Source organism: Heteronotia binoei, unplaced genomic scaffold, assembly GCF_032191835.1.
Source record: "Heteronotia binoei isolate CCM8104 ecotype False Entrance Well unplaced genomic scaffold, APGP_CSIRO_Hbin_v1 ptg000294l, whole genome shotgun sequence".
Taxonomy (NCBI): Eukaryota; Metazoa; Chordata; class Lepidosauria; order Squamata; family Gekkonidae; genus Heteronotia; species Heteronotia binoei.
The window spans coordinates 35,011-49,401 of record NW_026800011.1 but is presented as its reverse complement, the minus strand read 5'-3'; the positions used below and the strand labels follow the sequence as shown (position 1 = coordinate 49,401).

The following is a 14,391-nucleotide window of genomic DNA, read 5'->3' as shown; positions in this document are numbered from 1 at the left end:
CAGTACCACATATGTAGCTCATTCACTACTGTGCTGCAGTAACCAGTAATGGTAATGTTGGTCAGCAAGCAATGTCGGCTTGGAAAGGCTATCTTTCATTTTGCTCAACCACAGAATATACACAGTCCTTAAATTAGTTAATCTATTTTACTGATTAAACAAGCATTTATTATGGCAAAATATTAATAAATCAAAATTGCCCTTAAGTGAATTACAAAATATTAATAAACAAAAATTAACAACAAATTTATACAAATATCCATACCTCAGCCACCACTGTTTATCATGCACAGAGCTTTGAAACTTTGCAAACGTTTCACACTCTTTATTGTGTTTAGGTTTCTATTAAGAATATTATTACTCTGATTTTACAGCTGAGACCTGGGTAGTAGGCAGATGATAATTTTAAAGAGAACTGAAAGTTGTTATTTGTTTTGTCCCAGTATCACTTCTGGTCAAGCAGGCTTTGTAGGTATTGGACCAATACAGAAATTAATACAGCCTGTTGATTATTAGAGGTGAAAGTGCATAAGTGTACAGATCATGTGCAGTAATCTGAAAAGTGATTATGAAACTGCCTTCAATTTTCTGAAACCCCTCCCCCCACTATAATCTGTCACCAAAAGCTACAGTATGAACCAATGGCAAAGGATGAACTTTAGACATCTAACATCCCATGTCTTTTGATCTACTGGCCTGCAGGAAAGTTTTCAGTTTAACTTTGGTTGAAAATCTGGTGTAAAATATTTCAGCAAAAGGATGCAGGTAGATGCTAAATACTGTGGGGGACAGTATGGAGAAAAGTTAAAACCAAGATCACGGGAAATCTTCCAACTTGATCTGGAATGTGGGCCTTCATCACGTACCAGAAACATTGCCATGACCAGTGTTTCACGGTTGCTTTGCTGAAACGTAAACATTTATGCCAGACTGTATTTTGCTCTCATAAATTTTGTGTTAAACTTTTTTTTTTTAGTTTATCAGGCTACTTGGAGTGTCAGTAAACTATGAGGAGTAAAAGCAAGTTAAATAAATAAAAATAAATCAATACTAGAAAGTTAACTGTACAATAAGGAATATTCAATGCAAGAACACCCGAGTGTACCCCAGACGTACCAGATTCTGTTCTGGTGTGATGAATGCTTGCATTTGCATAATATTAGTACAAATTTTAATAAAACTTTATTAGAGATTTCTGGTGTCATAAATCTTGCGTCAACAGTACTACAGAAACAAAATCATTCAGAGATGCAATTTTTACATTACATGGTATAAGGAGCCTGTTTGGAAAGGTCAAATTTATTTTCTGTTGCTAAAATGACAAGCAATTCTTTATTTTGTGGCTCAGTTCTGGCTTAAATAGCTGAAAGACAAAAAGGCCCTAACTTGCATATTTCTCTATTTCCTTAAACCAACACTGCAGAGTATTAAAAGTAATTATGAACCAAAATTTATGCTGAAATCAATATTTCCTGTAAACTACAGGATTAAATTGCACAGAAACCCATCATGTAAAGTGTCAAAAGAAATAATCAAATTTGAGTAGCAAACTTGAAATGCAACTTTCATTTTAGCACTATATTTTATTAGTGAGATAAAGTCTATAAGAACACCTCATTTTTATTGATTTAGAGTCATCCATTTTTTCAATGCTGGACAAAGATCTCTGCAAATGGGGAAAAAACCTCCTAGGTATCATACAATTATGATAAAGTCAAAAAAGATTATCTTTACAGCCAGCTGATTACAATAAGCAGTAATTTAAAGCCTCTTCTGGTTCACAGCATGCTCGTATATCTCTAAGATGCTCTTCAATTAAAAACCCAAATTCTCTGTTCATAGCTAGAAGTCTGCTCACTATTAATTACCTCTTCCTTTAAATTCTCCACTAATATCCTCATATGTAACTCTGGTATTTGACAGAAGTGGATCCCTTTGTTCTGTATTTAGTAAATTCTGTCTTTCCAGAGGTTCAAACTAGGTGTTAGAAGTGTGGATTAGGGTTATGCCCTCTTTCCCTCTAGTTTGTCAATTCTCGCCATTCCCTGACCCATTCCAACCTGACAGCTGCCTTGTCAGGCCAAAACAAAACTGCACATGCTCCTTAAATTAACTCTGGGAATTTCAATATTTCAGTGCAATCCTAAACAGTTACACCTGTCTAATCCTATTGATTTCAATAGATTTACAAGGGTGTAGCTCTGTTTAAGAACTCCATTTCAGACAACTCCATTATGCTTGAATTCACCTTCACAAAGTGATTCTAAGCAGTGCCATCCTATGTGGACTTTCTCCAGGGTAAGTCCATTAAAATCACTGGGCTTAGACGGTAGTAACCCTCCACATGATTGCACTGTACATTGGTTTCAAAAGGACATCCACTATGTATTCAAATGACCAAACAACTATGTTGAAGGAGAAAGTAACCGTCTGGAATATCCTAGGATCATAGAACTAGACACAGAATGAGGCTAAATGAGCATATGCACAGGGGGGGATTTGCAGTGAAAAATCCTTAATGTCTCCAATATTAGAAGGAGCATTATTTATTCTTATATTAATGAACTAAAATGATATGAAATCTTATCCATAATGCTGGAAAAAAGTATCCTGCAAAAGACTTTAGGCACTTGGAAAAGCTCACTGATCTGTTTTTGTTTAGATTTATCTAGGTGAAAGGGCCAAAGACCTCCTGTTAAGATGCTGTTCTTCAAGAGACCATAAAAATGGGATACTATGAACATTCTTCCTTAAAATTTACAACACTGTACAGATCCATCTAGACTGTCACAGGGAAGGTCAGCCTTAAACTGTTATGCATTTCATTACAGGAAATAAATCAAGGAAGAGCTATACCTGATGAACAAGGCAGAAGAAGATCCATGATAACCGAGTCTGCACCTTTAGTATAAACATTTATTTCATCAGTGAGAGGATGCCTAACCACCACAGACATTCTCTTTCGGATGGAGTCAAAGCCCAGAATGTGTAAGAGTTCAAAGGTTAATCTCCCCAGGTGAGGTAGCTCTATGGATACCTGGTCAGGTAGCCTGCCAACCAAAGCACAATCATATGCTCTAGCTGCATAGACAAGGGCAGCTTCATCTGGACTCTCTGCCTCATAACGCAATTCTCCCTCTCCAGGTTCTTCCCCTGGTGTCCATTTAGCCTGCTGGGAACTATAGCCATTATTATTCATCTGGGAGGAGTTGGCTAGCTTTTCTTCCAGTTTTAGTAAAGTACTCTCTGCAGATGTTGATGAAATGATGCTAGAACCAGCTCGAAGTGTTGATTTGCTGGTAGCCAGGCTTGAAGAGCTGCTGTTGTTAGAGCCAGAGGTCAGGCGACTGGGTGTGAGCCTTCTAATGAAGTCCTCTATGGTCTTTACTGGAGATTTCAGTTCATATCTGATTCTAACCTTGAGAAACAAAGACCAATCACGATGGAGAGAGAGAGAGAGGTGAGAAGCATGGGACACTTATGTCTAACAATACAAACTAGCAAAACATATATTTGCTACAATTATGAGGTGTTTGCACAAAAACCAAAAGAATTTTTCAAGGGTAATATCGCAACATGGGCATCTGCACATGTGGTGTACCCTAAAAAGTCATCAACACTTTCAAAGATGACACTACCATAACGGAAAAGAACAGACGGTCATCTGTACTCTTACTTTAAGTTGTCTCAACAGCTTCTGGGCTGAAAAGTGGAGCACAACTTAAAAAAAATACGTTAAGAAATAAATTTAATAATCTAAATAAATCCAAATACTTCTGATAATAATCTAGGTATTCTTTACCTTTCTCCAGGGAGTGGGAGAAAAGTCATTTTGGGTTTTCTGTAGTGGGCATAAAGCCTTAAGGGTTAGGCATTTTTTAAAAAAGAGACTCTATTGTGCCTTTCTGAGAGCATACCCCCCTACACACTACAAATTTATATAGTATACTAGAGAAGAATACAAGCAGCTCTATAAAGAGGTTCTGAGTGAGTGCCCACCCTTGTCTTCCCACCCACCCAAGGTGGGCATTTTCTGTAGGGGAACTGATCTGACTTCAGCTTTCCATCTCCTCCCATCTCCCTGTAACCTTTACCTGGGAAAAATACAGTATTGCTACACAGTGAGGACCAAAGCAGCTTACATCATTCTCCTCTCCCCCTTTTGATCTGTACAACAAACTTGTGATGTAGATTAGGCTGAAAGTCTATGACTGGTCCAAAATCACCCAGTCAACTTCCACAGGGTCTGGCAGACCCTGCTCTGAATCATTAACTGCTACACCACACTGGCTGTCATAGGGGGGCTGTTGCTGAACAACAGCCAACCTCCAGGTAGAGTCTGAAGATCTCCTGGTATCACAACTGAACTCCAGATAATGTGCCTCTTTCCTGCTGGAGAAAGGTACTGTTTTGGAGGGTGGACTCTATGGCATTATATTCAGCTGAGTGTTTTCTTCTACCCAAACCCTGCCCCCCTCAAACTCCATCACAAAATCTCCAGGAATTTCCCACCGACCTGGAACTGGTAGCCCTAGCCAGGATTGGGGCCAATAATTTTGCCCTCAAAGTCCAAAATAGGCCTGGAAAGGGCTCCCTCCTGGCCTTTTACTGACAGAACCAAGCTTGGTTGCTTTTTACTGAGAGAACCAAGGTTGGTTGCCTAGCAACACCCACTGCCTAGCAGTTTCCCAGTGGCCCAATCTTCATCTGTCCTGTGGCTGGCACTGGGCAGGGGAGAGGAGTGGAGTCAGCCAATGCCATGCAAGTGCACTTGAGTCATGTTTGATGAGCCAATCACTGATACAGTGCACACCACAACCAACGAGAGAGCCAGACAGGGCCAATTCCACAAGGGAATATGTGTGTATGTATATGTATGTGTGTGTGTAATTCAATTTTTTTTAAAAAATGATTTAAATAAAGCTATTTTCTTACTCAGGTTTTCTTAATACAGATATTAAATTAGGTTACAAAACTGATTTTTGGCCAATTTCTTCTGCTGCTAATGGACACTTTTATCTTTTATAGGAGATGTCAAAATATGTATCTCATCTAGCATTTTATTTCCTTTTGAGCCCACTGTTTAACTCCTATTTACATGTCTGCCAACTGAGGACATACACAGGCAAACTCATAGTGGAAGGTACAGATGGGCCACGTCTTGGCAAGGAATCACAGCTTAGTGATAGAATGTATGGTTTGTATGTAGGTGGTCTCAGATTATATCCCTGGCATCTCCAGTTAAAGGATCTCAAGCAGCTGAATTTAGGAGAACCCCAACTCAAGACTCTGGAGAAACAATGCCAGTCAGAGGAGGCAGCACTGAGTTTAGAATCACAGAATTGGAAGGTACCCCTAGGGTCATCTAGTCCAACCCCCTGCACAAAGCAGGAAATTCACAAATACCTCCCCCTAAGTTCACAGGATCAGCATTGCTGTCAGATGGCCATCTAGCCTTTGTTTAAAAACCTCCAAGGAAGGAGACCCCACCACCTGAACCAATGGCATGAAATGGAACAAGGAAATTCAGTATGTTCAGGTATCTGATGAAGATGGATTAAAACTGTAAGCATATGCCAAGTCAGTCCATTCTCAGGATAGACTGGAGTAACTGCACTATTAACCAACAAAGACTTACAGTACAATAAATCATTTAGGTTGCCATAGTGCTCCTATTTGATTTGCTGTAACATTATCACAGCCACTGGAGCAAAGAATAATGCTAAATGCCCATTTTTAAAAACCCAAACACAAGCAGGCAAAGGAGCTACATTCTTTTCCCACACAAAGCCAAGGTTAAAAAATAACACTGAGACAGGGCAGTATGTTGTTTGGGATGGGTGGGTAATGAGGAACTGATTTAATCTTTAGCTGAACACATGGCACATTACCACTTCTCCAGAGCAAAAACTTAATTTCAAGCATTCTCTGCTGTGGTTAAAGAGTTCATGGGTATGAGTGGGTGAAATTTTCTACAAGAGGACTGTCTCCTTAGCAAGTGAGTGTCTGCATTGGTCTTCAGTGAAGGAAGCAGGACTGTTATGGGAATGTCCATGTGTGTGTTTGGAGTGGGTGGGTCATGGAGAATGAAAATGTGATTTCATGTTAATGTGATAGAGTTCAGCTTAATTATTTCTTCACGTCTGTCTCTTTGCATCCTCTTTTCCTTATGTGAACCCTGTAAACCCTTTAGGGACAGGCACAATTCCCTGTTATTTAAAATAGTTGATATCCATAAGACACTTCTTTCCACGTAAAATCATCCTTATGGTATCTGAGAAGGGATCATGACATATGACCACCAGCAAGATTTCTGGGGACCTGAACAAAACATATTTGTAATGTTTTATTATTTTTATTTTATGAATTTGTATCCTGCCTTTCCTGCAAGCTGGCTTAGGGTAGGTTCCATCATATATTTAAAAAATTAAAATACATCATTAAAATTATAGATTAAAACATCTGCAAATCAGCATAATACTCCATGCCTTGACAGATACCACCAGGAAATCCAGAATGGATTTGTAATTATACAAATGCTGCAATCCAACACACACACTTACTTGACAGTAAGTCCTATTATTCAGTAAGACTAGCTTCTTGAGTATATAAGAGCCGTAAGATGGTTGTGCCCTGTGTAGGCCCCATGGAACACTGTGGGGCTTCCTTCTGAGTAAGGATGTAAAGGATGAGACTTTGAAAACCAATCCTGAAGAAAATGTAGCTTTCTTTACATGGTCTCCCCTGACCTACCTTTTGCCGTGGTTGATTTGGAGAAGTAACTACCACTGTATTGCAAATAGTCAGAGCAATGAAAAAGTCAAAGATGTCTGAAAGTTCAGGGGAAAGCTGGGATAATGGATGATCATGGCTTCTCATGATCTCTAGGTAGCTTGCACATTCATTTACTTTTGCTAGCAAATTTGGATCAGGAGTGATATCTTTTTCCTAGAATAAAAACAAAGGCCAAGTGAATCATTGGCAGCTCTGTATTTTTATGCTACTTTTCAAAGTCTCCAGTCAGCTTGTTCTGCAGATGTGCTCTATCAAGCACATCTTTTTTTTAAATCCAATAGTACACATTCACTTACATACCAGTCTTCACCAATCTGCATTTCTATTCTTCTCCCCTCCCACCCTGCTTTGACTTTTTATAGAATATCTGTTCAAGGCTGGGGGTCTAGGAGCCAAGTTACTGGACTTGGGACCAATGGCATTATAGCTGAGATGTTGTTCCAGCAAAACCTAAAGGAGAATTGCGGTCTTAAATACTCCTGGAAGGTACTGGAGATGGGAGCCCTGCCCCTCTGGCAGCAGACTGCTAAATCTTAAAAGTGCCAGGCCTGGTTACCACTATGATACTCTGATGGGGTTTGGGTGGTTCTTGGCTTTCTGAGGCTTCAGGGGTCAACTGGAGAGAGACCTCAAATGCAGGATGGGGCTCTGGGGTCAAAAGCTCTGGGCTCGTCAGAAGACAGATGAGAAGGCCAAAGACTCCTGGAGCTCCTCTTGCACATCAGAAGGGTTTCCTGGAGCAGCCTCAACTGCCTCCTTCAGTGGTGTTTTCAGCTGCTTAGCTGCCTCTTTGTCTGAGCCTGATAAGGAGGAGTCTGTACTCTGGTCCATGCCATGGAGGAGTCTCAAGGTGCCCTCTCTTAAATTTTGCTCCCCAGCAAAATTGTGTCTTTGAGACATGCATACGGGGCTGTACACAAATATGGTGTGATTAAAAAATGATTACCCTCAAAATTCAAACGAGGTATGTAATGTAAGTAAAGGGTATTACAATGCATGGTGATCAAGAGACACAATACATTATGAGCAAGAGAAGCAATACAAAATATTAAGGACTCTCACTGGGAGAGGACATGTGAACACTGTCCAAAAGTGCCTGCACAACTTATAGCCTGCAGTGTTTAACTTGTGGCTAGCTAGCTGCAAAATGACCTCTTTTTTCACAGTTCTAGGAAGTCAACAAAGAACAGGATGTTTCTTGAGCAGAAAGGAAGCATGGCTCAGCAGCGGATTCTTCATTTTGCACCTTAAAGATGCCCAGTTCAGTCTCTGGAATCTCCAGTGATGGGATCTCTGATACATGGATACTTTTTCTGCCTGGGATTCTAGAAACTTGCCATCAGACTGAGTAGGCAGTGCTTAAGTAGATGGACCAATTGTCTCACTCAATATAAGGCAGTGACATATTCTTACAGGAATTTGTTGTGTGCTGTAGTACATGGGTTATATTTGGCTTAAATGTCATGTAGGTGTAGCCTGAAACTATCCACAGAACGTGGTACATTGATCGTGGTACATTGATTCATCTTGCTGTATGAAAACAAGGGTTCAGTGGGAAATAGATTCAGGAGATGCAAAAGGAAATACTTCTTTGCTCAACAAGTAATTAAATTGTGGAATTCACTGGCAATAAATGTACTGATGGCTACTCACAGTCATGGCTATAAAAGAGTAGACAGATGCATGGAGGACAGGACCACCAATGACTACTAGCTAAGATGAATAAAAAGAATCTTCATGTACAAAGGCAGTTTTAGTTCCAGGAAGCAACATCAAGGGAACAGTCTTGATTTTTTTTGTGTTTGTATCCTATTTTACAGCTCTCCAGGGGAACTAGTTGGCCACTATATGAAATAGGTTGCTGGACTAGCAGACCTCTTATGTTTAAGAACATAAGACACCACTGTAGAAGTGCAGATTGTCAGACACTTACCATTGGGCTACTGAAAGCAGTGTGTTTGGAGAGAATGCTTGCTCTTTTGGCTTCCACTCTGCTTCCTGTACGCCTATGCGATTTTGTGCTCTGGTTCCTGTGGACAACTTTAATGCTCTGATGACTGCTAATACTGTCCCGCTGGGATAACATTCCTCCTTTAGGTGCAGTTTCTTCATCCTCAGAATCAGCTTCCTGGTACATAGCTATGCGTCTTGCTATAGAAAGAAAAAAGAAAAAAAGAAAGCTCCAACTAGTATTTTATTATTTATGTGTGTCCCCCCCCCCAAAAAAAGAGCTGGCTCTCAAAAATATCACCATAAAGCAATTAATAATAAATCAAACAGTGAAAATTGTTACAAATAGGTAAAAACACTATATATAATCCAGCAATAAAAAGGTCTAACAGCAGTTTAACAAAAGCCTTCCTAAATTAGACTGCCTTATATGCCTTCCTAAAGGTCAGAAAAGAAGACAAGTTCCTAATCTTTACTGAAAAGACCATTCCAAAAGCTGGGGCTATTACTGAGCAAGTCCATGAATAGTAACACACAGCCTGATTCTCAAAGCACTGCACAGTAAGTCACTTGGAGAACGTAGACCGAATGATTTAGGATCTTTGATGTCCTATAATTGAAATGTCTTCTGGCCTGAAGAGCTTAAATCCTTGCAATTCTATATTCAATTGTTATACTTGCCTGATTAGTCTTTCAATTACTTACTTTACTGTCAACCCACTGACAGAAAAGGAAATGCTGTGGATTAAATTGTTCGATAATCACATTTTATAGGCTTTTTAGGTAAGTACCACTCATTCTGTATTTTGTTAGTAAAGGCATTTAATGCACAAAGCACTTCAAAATGCGTGGAGGTTGTACCGGCAGAGAGCTTAAGGACAGGATATACAAAGTTTAAACTCTTAAATCTTATGATCTTGGGAACCAAACTGCAATTCATATCATTTGCTTCAATGGAAGATAACTTAATTATCAAAGTTGGAATCTAAGTAGTTATGGTATTAGAATGGCTGAGGATAGATACCATTCCCACTCATGATTTGGCCTTCTAAACCAAACTGTTAACAGATAAGAGCCCACTCTCTCTCCCAAAGAAAAGTTTAATGTGCCATAGGTCAGTAACAGAACATGCAATTTGCATGTTATAAAGTGCTGGGAATACTTCCTGCAGACAGGCTCCAGTGCCATCTCACCTATGTCAACAGACTCATGTTCCTATTTTAAGGAAGAGAGCCAGCATTCTTCAAGGGTTCCACCTAGGCTGCAAGGCACACTATCTGAGCTCCCAATCAGTTTGCTCCATGCCTAGCAACCAGCCAACAGAGCTGGCTGCACCAAACCTTATAAAACGCAGGCTGCAAAGAGGATTCTGCCTGGCCAAGTACTTGTACCCTTCCTCACCACCTCAGGAACTTGGTATCTGCCCTGCTGTCCAGAAAAGGGCAACTAGAATGATTAAAGGGTTGGAACACTTTCCCTATGAAGAAAGGTTAAAACGCTTGGAGAAACATTGGCTGCGGGGTGACATGATAGAGGTTTACAAGATAATGCATGGGATGGAGAAAGTAAAGAAAGAAGTACTTTTCTCCCTTTCTCACAATACAAGAACTTGTGGGCATTCAATGAAATTGCTGGGCAGTCAGGTTAAAACAGATAAAAGGAAGTACTTCTTCACCCAAAGGGTGATTAACATGTGGCATTCACTGCCACAGGAGGTGGTAGCGGCTACAAGCATAGACAGCTTGTACAAGCGGCTACAAGCATAGACAGAGGGGGTTAGATAAAAATATGGAGCAGAGGTCCATCAGTGGCTATTAGCCACAGTGTGTGTGTGTGTGTGTATATATATATAAATTTTTTTTTTGGGCCACTGTGTGACACAGAGTGTTGGACTGGATGGGCCATTGGCCTGATCCAACATGGCTTCTCTTATGTTCTTATGCTTGGGGGCTTTTTTTAAATGCACCTCTATTCCCTTTGAACTTAGGTTGGTGCAAACAGAATTTGATTCATGCCTGCCCTGAACTATGCTATGCATCTCTGGAAAGACTGGACTGACAGCCAGTTCCACTCCCCTGAAACTCCTGCTGGATCCTAAGACATGTAAAATCTCCAACTCAAAGGATCTGAAGTAAGCAGGCTTAGAAAGACTCTGGAAAGCAACTGCCAATCAGCACCTGGGCTACATGGATCAACGTCTTTGTTCTCAGTGAACAAAGAAGCAGCTCTTCATACTCAGTACAGCAATACTGTATCTTGACTCTTAAGACACACAGATAGCTCTGTGCTGATCCAACTTTTGCTATTTTCTATTTTTTAATAATAAGAAGACTGCAGATTTATACCCTGCCCTTCTCTCTGAATCAGAGACTCAGAGTGGCTTACAATCTGCTGTATCTTCTTCCCCCACAACAGACACCCTGTGAGGGTGGGGCTGAGAGGGCTCTCACAGCAGCTGCCCTTTCAAGGACAACTCCTGCAAGAACTATGACTAACCCAAGGCCATTCTAGCAGTTAAGATGTATGCTGAGCACGGAGCTAATACATTAGATTCACTTATGGATACTTTTCTAGCCCACTCTGTTGATTACCATGTGTTAAGTTTCCTTTCTGGGTCAAACAAGAGAACTACAGAAACAGTAGCAAAATTCATCTCATGGGCACTAAAAGATGTGGCCAAATCATGAAACTCTCCTGACGACTGGATTCAGAGGACTGATCTAATTCTGATGGTAGACTTAATAATATTTTAGTTAGCTTTTAATGTTTTTATTAGGTAACTTTTTTTAAATTAGAAACTGTTTATTTTCATACTGTATGTTACTGAATGCTTGCATCAGGCCCAGCTTAAGTAAGTCAACAAGCCACTCTGCTTTATGGACTATTTATTGAGAATAAAACTGAGAATATCCTTGTTGCCACTGCAAGGTTTCTGAGACTAACTTGAGTGATGCCTGGCTTGCAGGAAAATAAACTTAAACAGTACACAAACAGTCAACCAGAAAGAAATGCTCCAGGGAGACTAATTAAATGAAATATTCCAATATGTTATTACAACAAGATTAGCACAATATTACATCATGCCCAATACCATCATATAATATATAAACATTCACAATTCACATTCACAATAGCATTCACAATCCCTTTCTGGTTGACTGCAGGAAAATAAACCTGGTGAACTGAAGGAGAGCCCTGAACTTAGTGTCAGAGCACATACTTTGCATCTAGAAGGCCCCATGTTCAATCACTGACTTCTCCAATCACAGGAACTCAGATAGCAGACCCCCAGCCTCTAATTCTGGACAGCCCCTGCCAGAATAGGCATTGTGGAGCTGGGTTTGATTCAAAGAAGCTTCAAGTGTTAGGAAGTTGTTCAGCTTGTGTGCCCTAGCCCTGGCCAAAGTAGACCAGACACAGCATCTGTTCCTGGCTGGCCTCTGCAGGTAGGACTTGCAGAGAAGGTGTGACAGAGAATATCATCTGCCTTGCTACCTTCTCTGAGGTCTCACTGGCCATCTTCTCTGGTGGCTTCTTCACAAATAGGGCAGCAAGTGAGACTGCAGAGAAAGTGGCAGGGCAGACAAAAATACTCTGTAATAGGTTCTGGTCCAGGGTTGTGCATCTCAAAAATCAGTTTTTGTTGATTATAGGTCTTCAAACTGCCCAAGAAGCTGGTCTTAACATCTCCCCTTCGGGTTCTGTGCAAATGTACCCTATCCTTGCTTGCATTCTTCACATTTCTTTTCACATTTTGTCTATTGAAGAATGAATAATTTGGTTATTACAACCATAACACAGATGAGTTTTAATTGAACATCAACTTTTAATGACTAATATAGAGAAAATAATTAGTTATTTAATTCAGTACATGACTTCCCTTCATTTTCTGGCTCAATGTGACAAGACTATTACACTCTCAAATAGCTCATAAAATCCATTGGAGCCCATTAGAAATCTCCCTCTGCAGCGCACCTCTCCCTAAAGCTAGCTACATTATCTGCTGGTGGTGAGGAAAACAAAATAATGCTGCAAAGATTTTCAAAAAATAACAACCACAACAACCCGCAATGAAAGGTTGGAGACTTTGCCGAGTATTTTGTACACAGGCCATTAAATGGAAAATAGCAGTGAAGCAGGCAATTGCAGATCAGAGAGCAATAAATACTAAACTGTAAATAGCTATGATATAATTATTTGTAAAAACCTTGTTCCATGAAGAGTCCTAGGAAAAGCTCATTAGGGACTAAAATAGCTTAAGTCTGTTAGCCATCTATTTATACACTATAAAACCAAGAGGATGGAGGATTAAAGGAATTTTCTGAACCAAGCATTAGAAATATCACGACTTCAGGCAACTGTGTAACTACAGAGCTTCCAGATAATGTTCCAAGCTATCTCGGTGCAAAGATGAGTATCTCGTCCTGCAGCAAAAGCTTATTACTTGAAATCTATTACAGGGTAAATGACAGCAGCCAGTTTGTATTGTTTCTGTAAGTATAAAAGCATCTCTACAGTGTTTCCAGGAACATGATGGATGCCAAATAGCAGCTAGGGGACACGTTGTGCTGCAGGTGAATGAGTCATTGATAGCACAGTTGCTGCTATTAGACACTGCAATTGTGTTACCAGAATAGATGGAGCCAGAGCAGAGCTTGCTTTCTGATTAGAGGCTATGGTAAGATTCACACATTGTTAGGTACGGTGCTACTGTAAATCATTCACCTCCTAGATTTTCTTGCCTGGACAGGAACGTTTGGGAGGTAAACTATTATAATAATGCAATATCCCATGACATGTGGGTCCTGTCTGTTTCAGGTGGGAATGAACCCAGGTCACTCAGGTGTACATGGTGTACATGACACTTAAGTTAGTGTGAATGCTGGTCCTGAATTTATATTGGAGTATGAAAGAACATGTTTATATACCTGAAGTACTCCTGGGGAGGGGAAGGTATGACGGTGGGACTAGGTGGAATTATAAGGGAAGGAGGCTGAGACATGACAGGGCTCAACCCCCTTCCAGCCCACGTCCCATCCCGACGGTGGCAGGTAGTAGGGCCAGATTAAATTACTCGCCTCCGTCACTGGTGTTATGCAATGCCAGGTCCATTAATAATAAGACTTCTACCCTTCGGGAGTTCCTGTTTGAACAGGATATGGACCTGGCATGCGTGACCAAGACCTGGGTGTGCAAGGGGGAGACTGTAGTTCTCTCCCAGTTGGCCCCCCCGGGATTTTCAGTCTTTCACCAGTCCCGGACTAGTGGGCGGGGCGGAGGGGTGGCTATACTCATACGAGAGGTTTACTCCTTTCGGGCTTTCCTGCCCCCGGAGATCAAGGGCATTGAATGTGCCGTTTTGGCGTGGGACGTTGGGGAGGGGTTGGCGGTTTGGCTGGTGTACCGACCGCCTAATGCACCGGCCGACGCCTTACCATCCCTGATGGAGGCCATAGCAGGCTGGGCATTGGAGTACCCAAGGCTTTTGATCCTGGGTGACTTCAATGTCCATGCCGATGACATGTCCTCTAGTCAGGCGACGGACCTAGTGTCATCCATGGCGATGCTAGGACTCTCCCAGTTTGTTACAACGCCTACCCACAGGCGGGGCACATGTTAGACTTGATCTTCGCGGCGGGAATTTTA

General features: G+C 40.9%; 1 protein-coding gene across 1 annotated transcript in view; it reads right to left on the bottom strand.

The window, feature by feature from the left end:
• Positions 1-14,391, bottom strand: part of LOC132590553 (phospholipid-transporting ATPase VA-like) — a gene marked incomplete at its 5' end in the record, with an annotated part of 70,092 nt that overhangs the window by 26,854 nt on the left and 28,847 nt on the right. Inside the window, 3 exons of the mRNA XM_060263485.1 lie at positions 2,857-3,418; positions 6,754-6,948; positions 8,729-8,946. Coding sequence (XP_060119468.1) covers positions 2,857-3,418; positions 6,754-6,948; positions 8,729-8,946 — 975 coding nt within the window. The remainder of the gene's footprint in view (positions 1-2,856; positions 3,419-6,753; positions 6,949-8,728; positions 8,947-14,391) is intronic.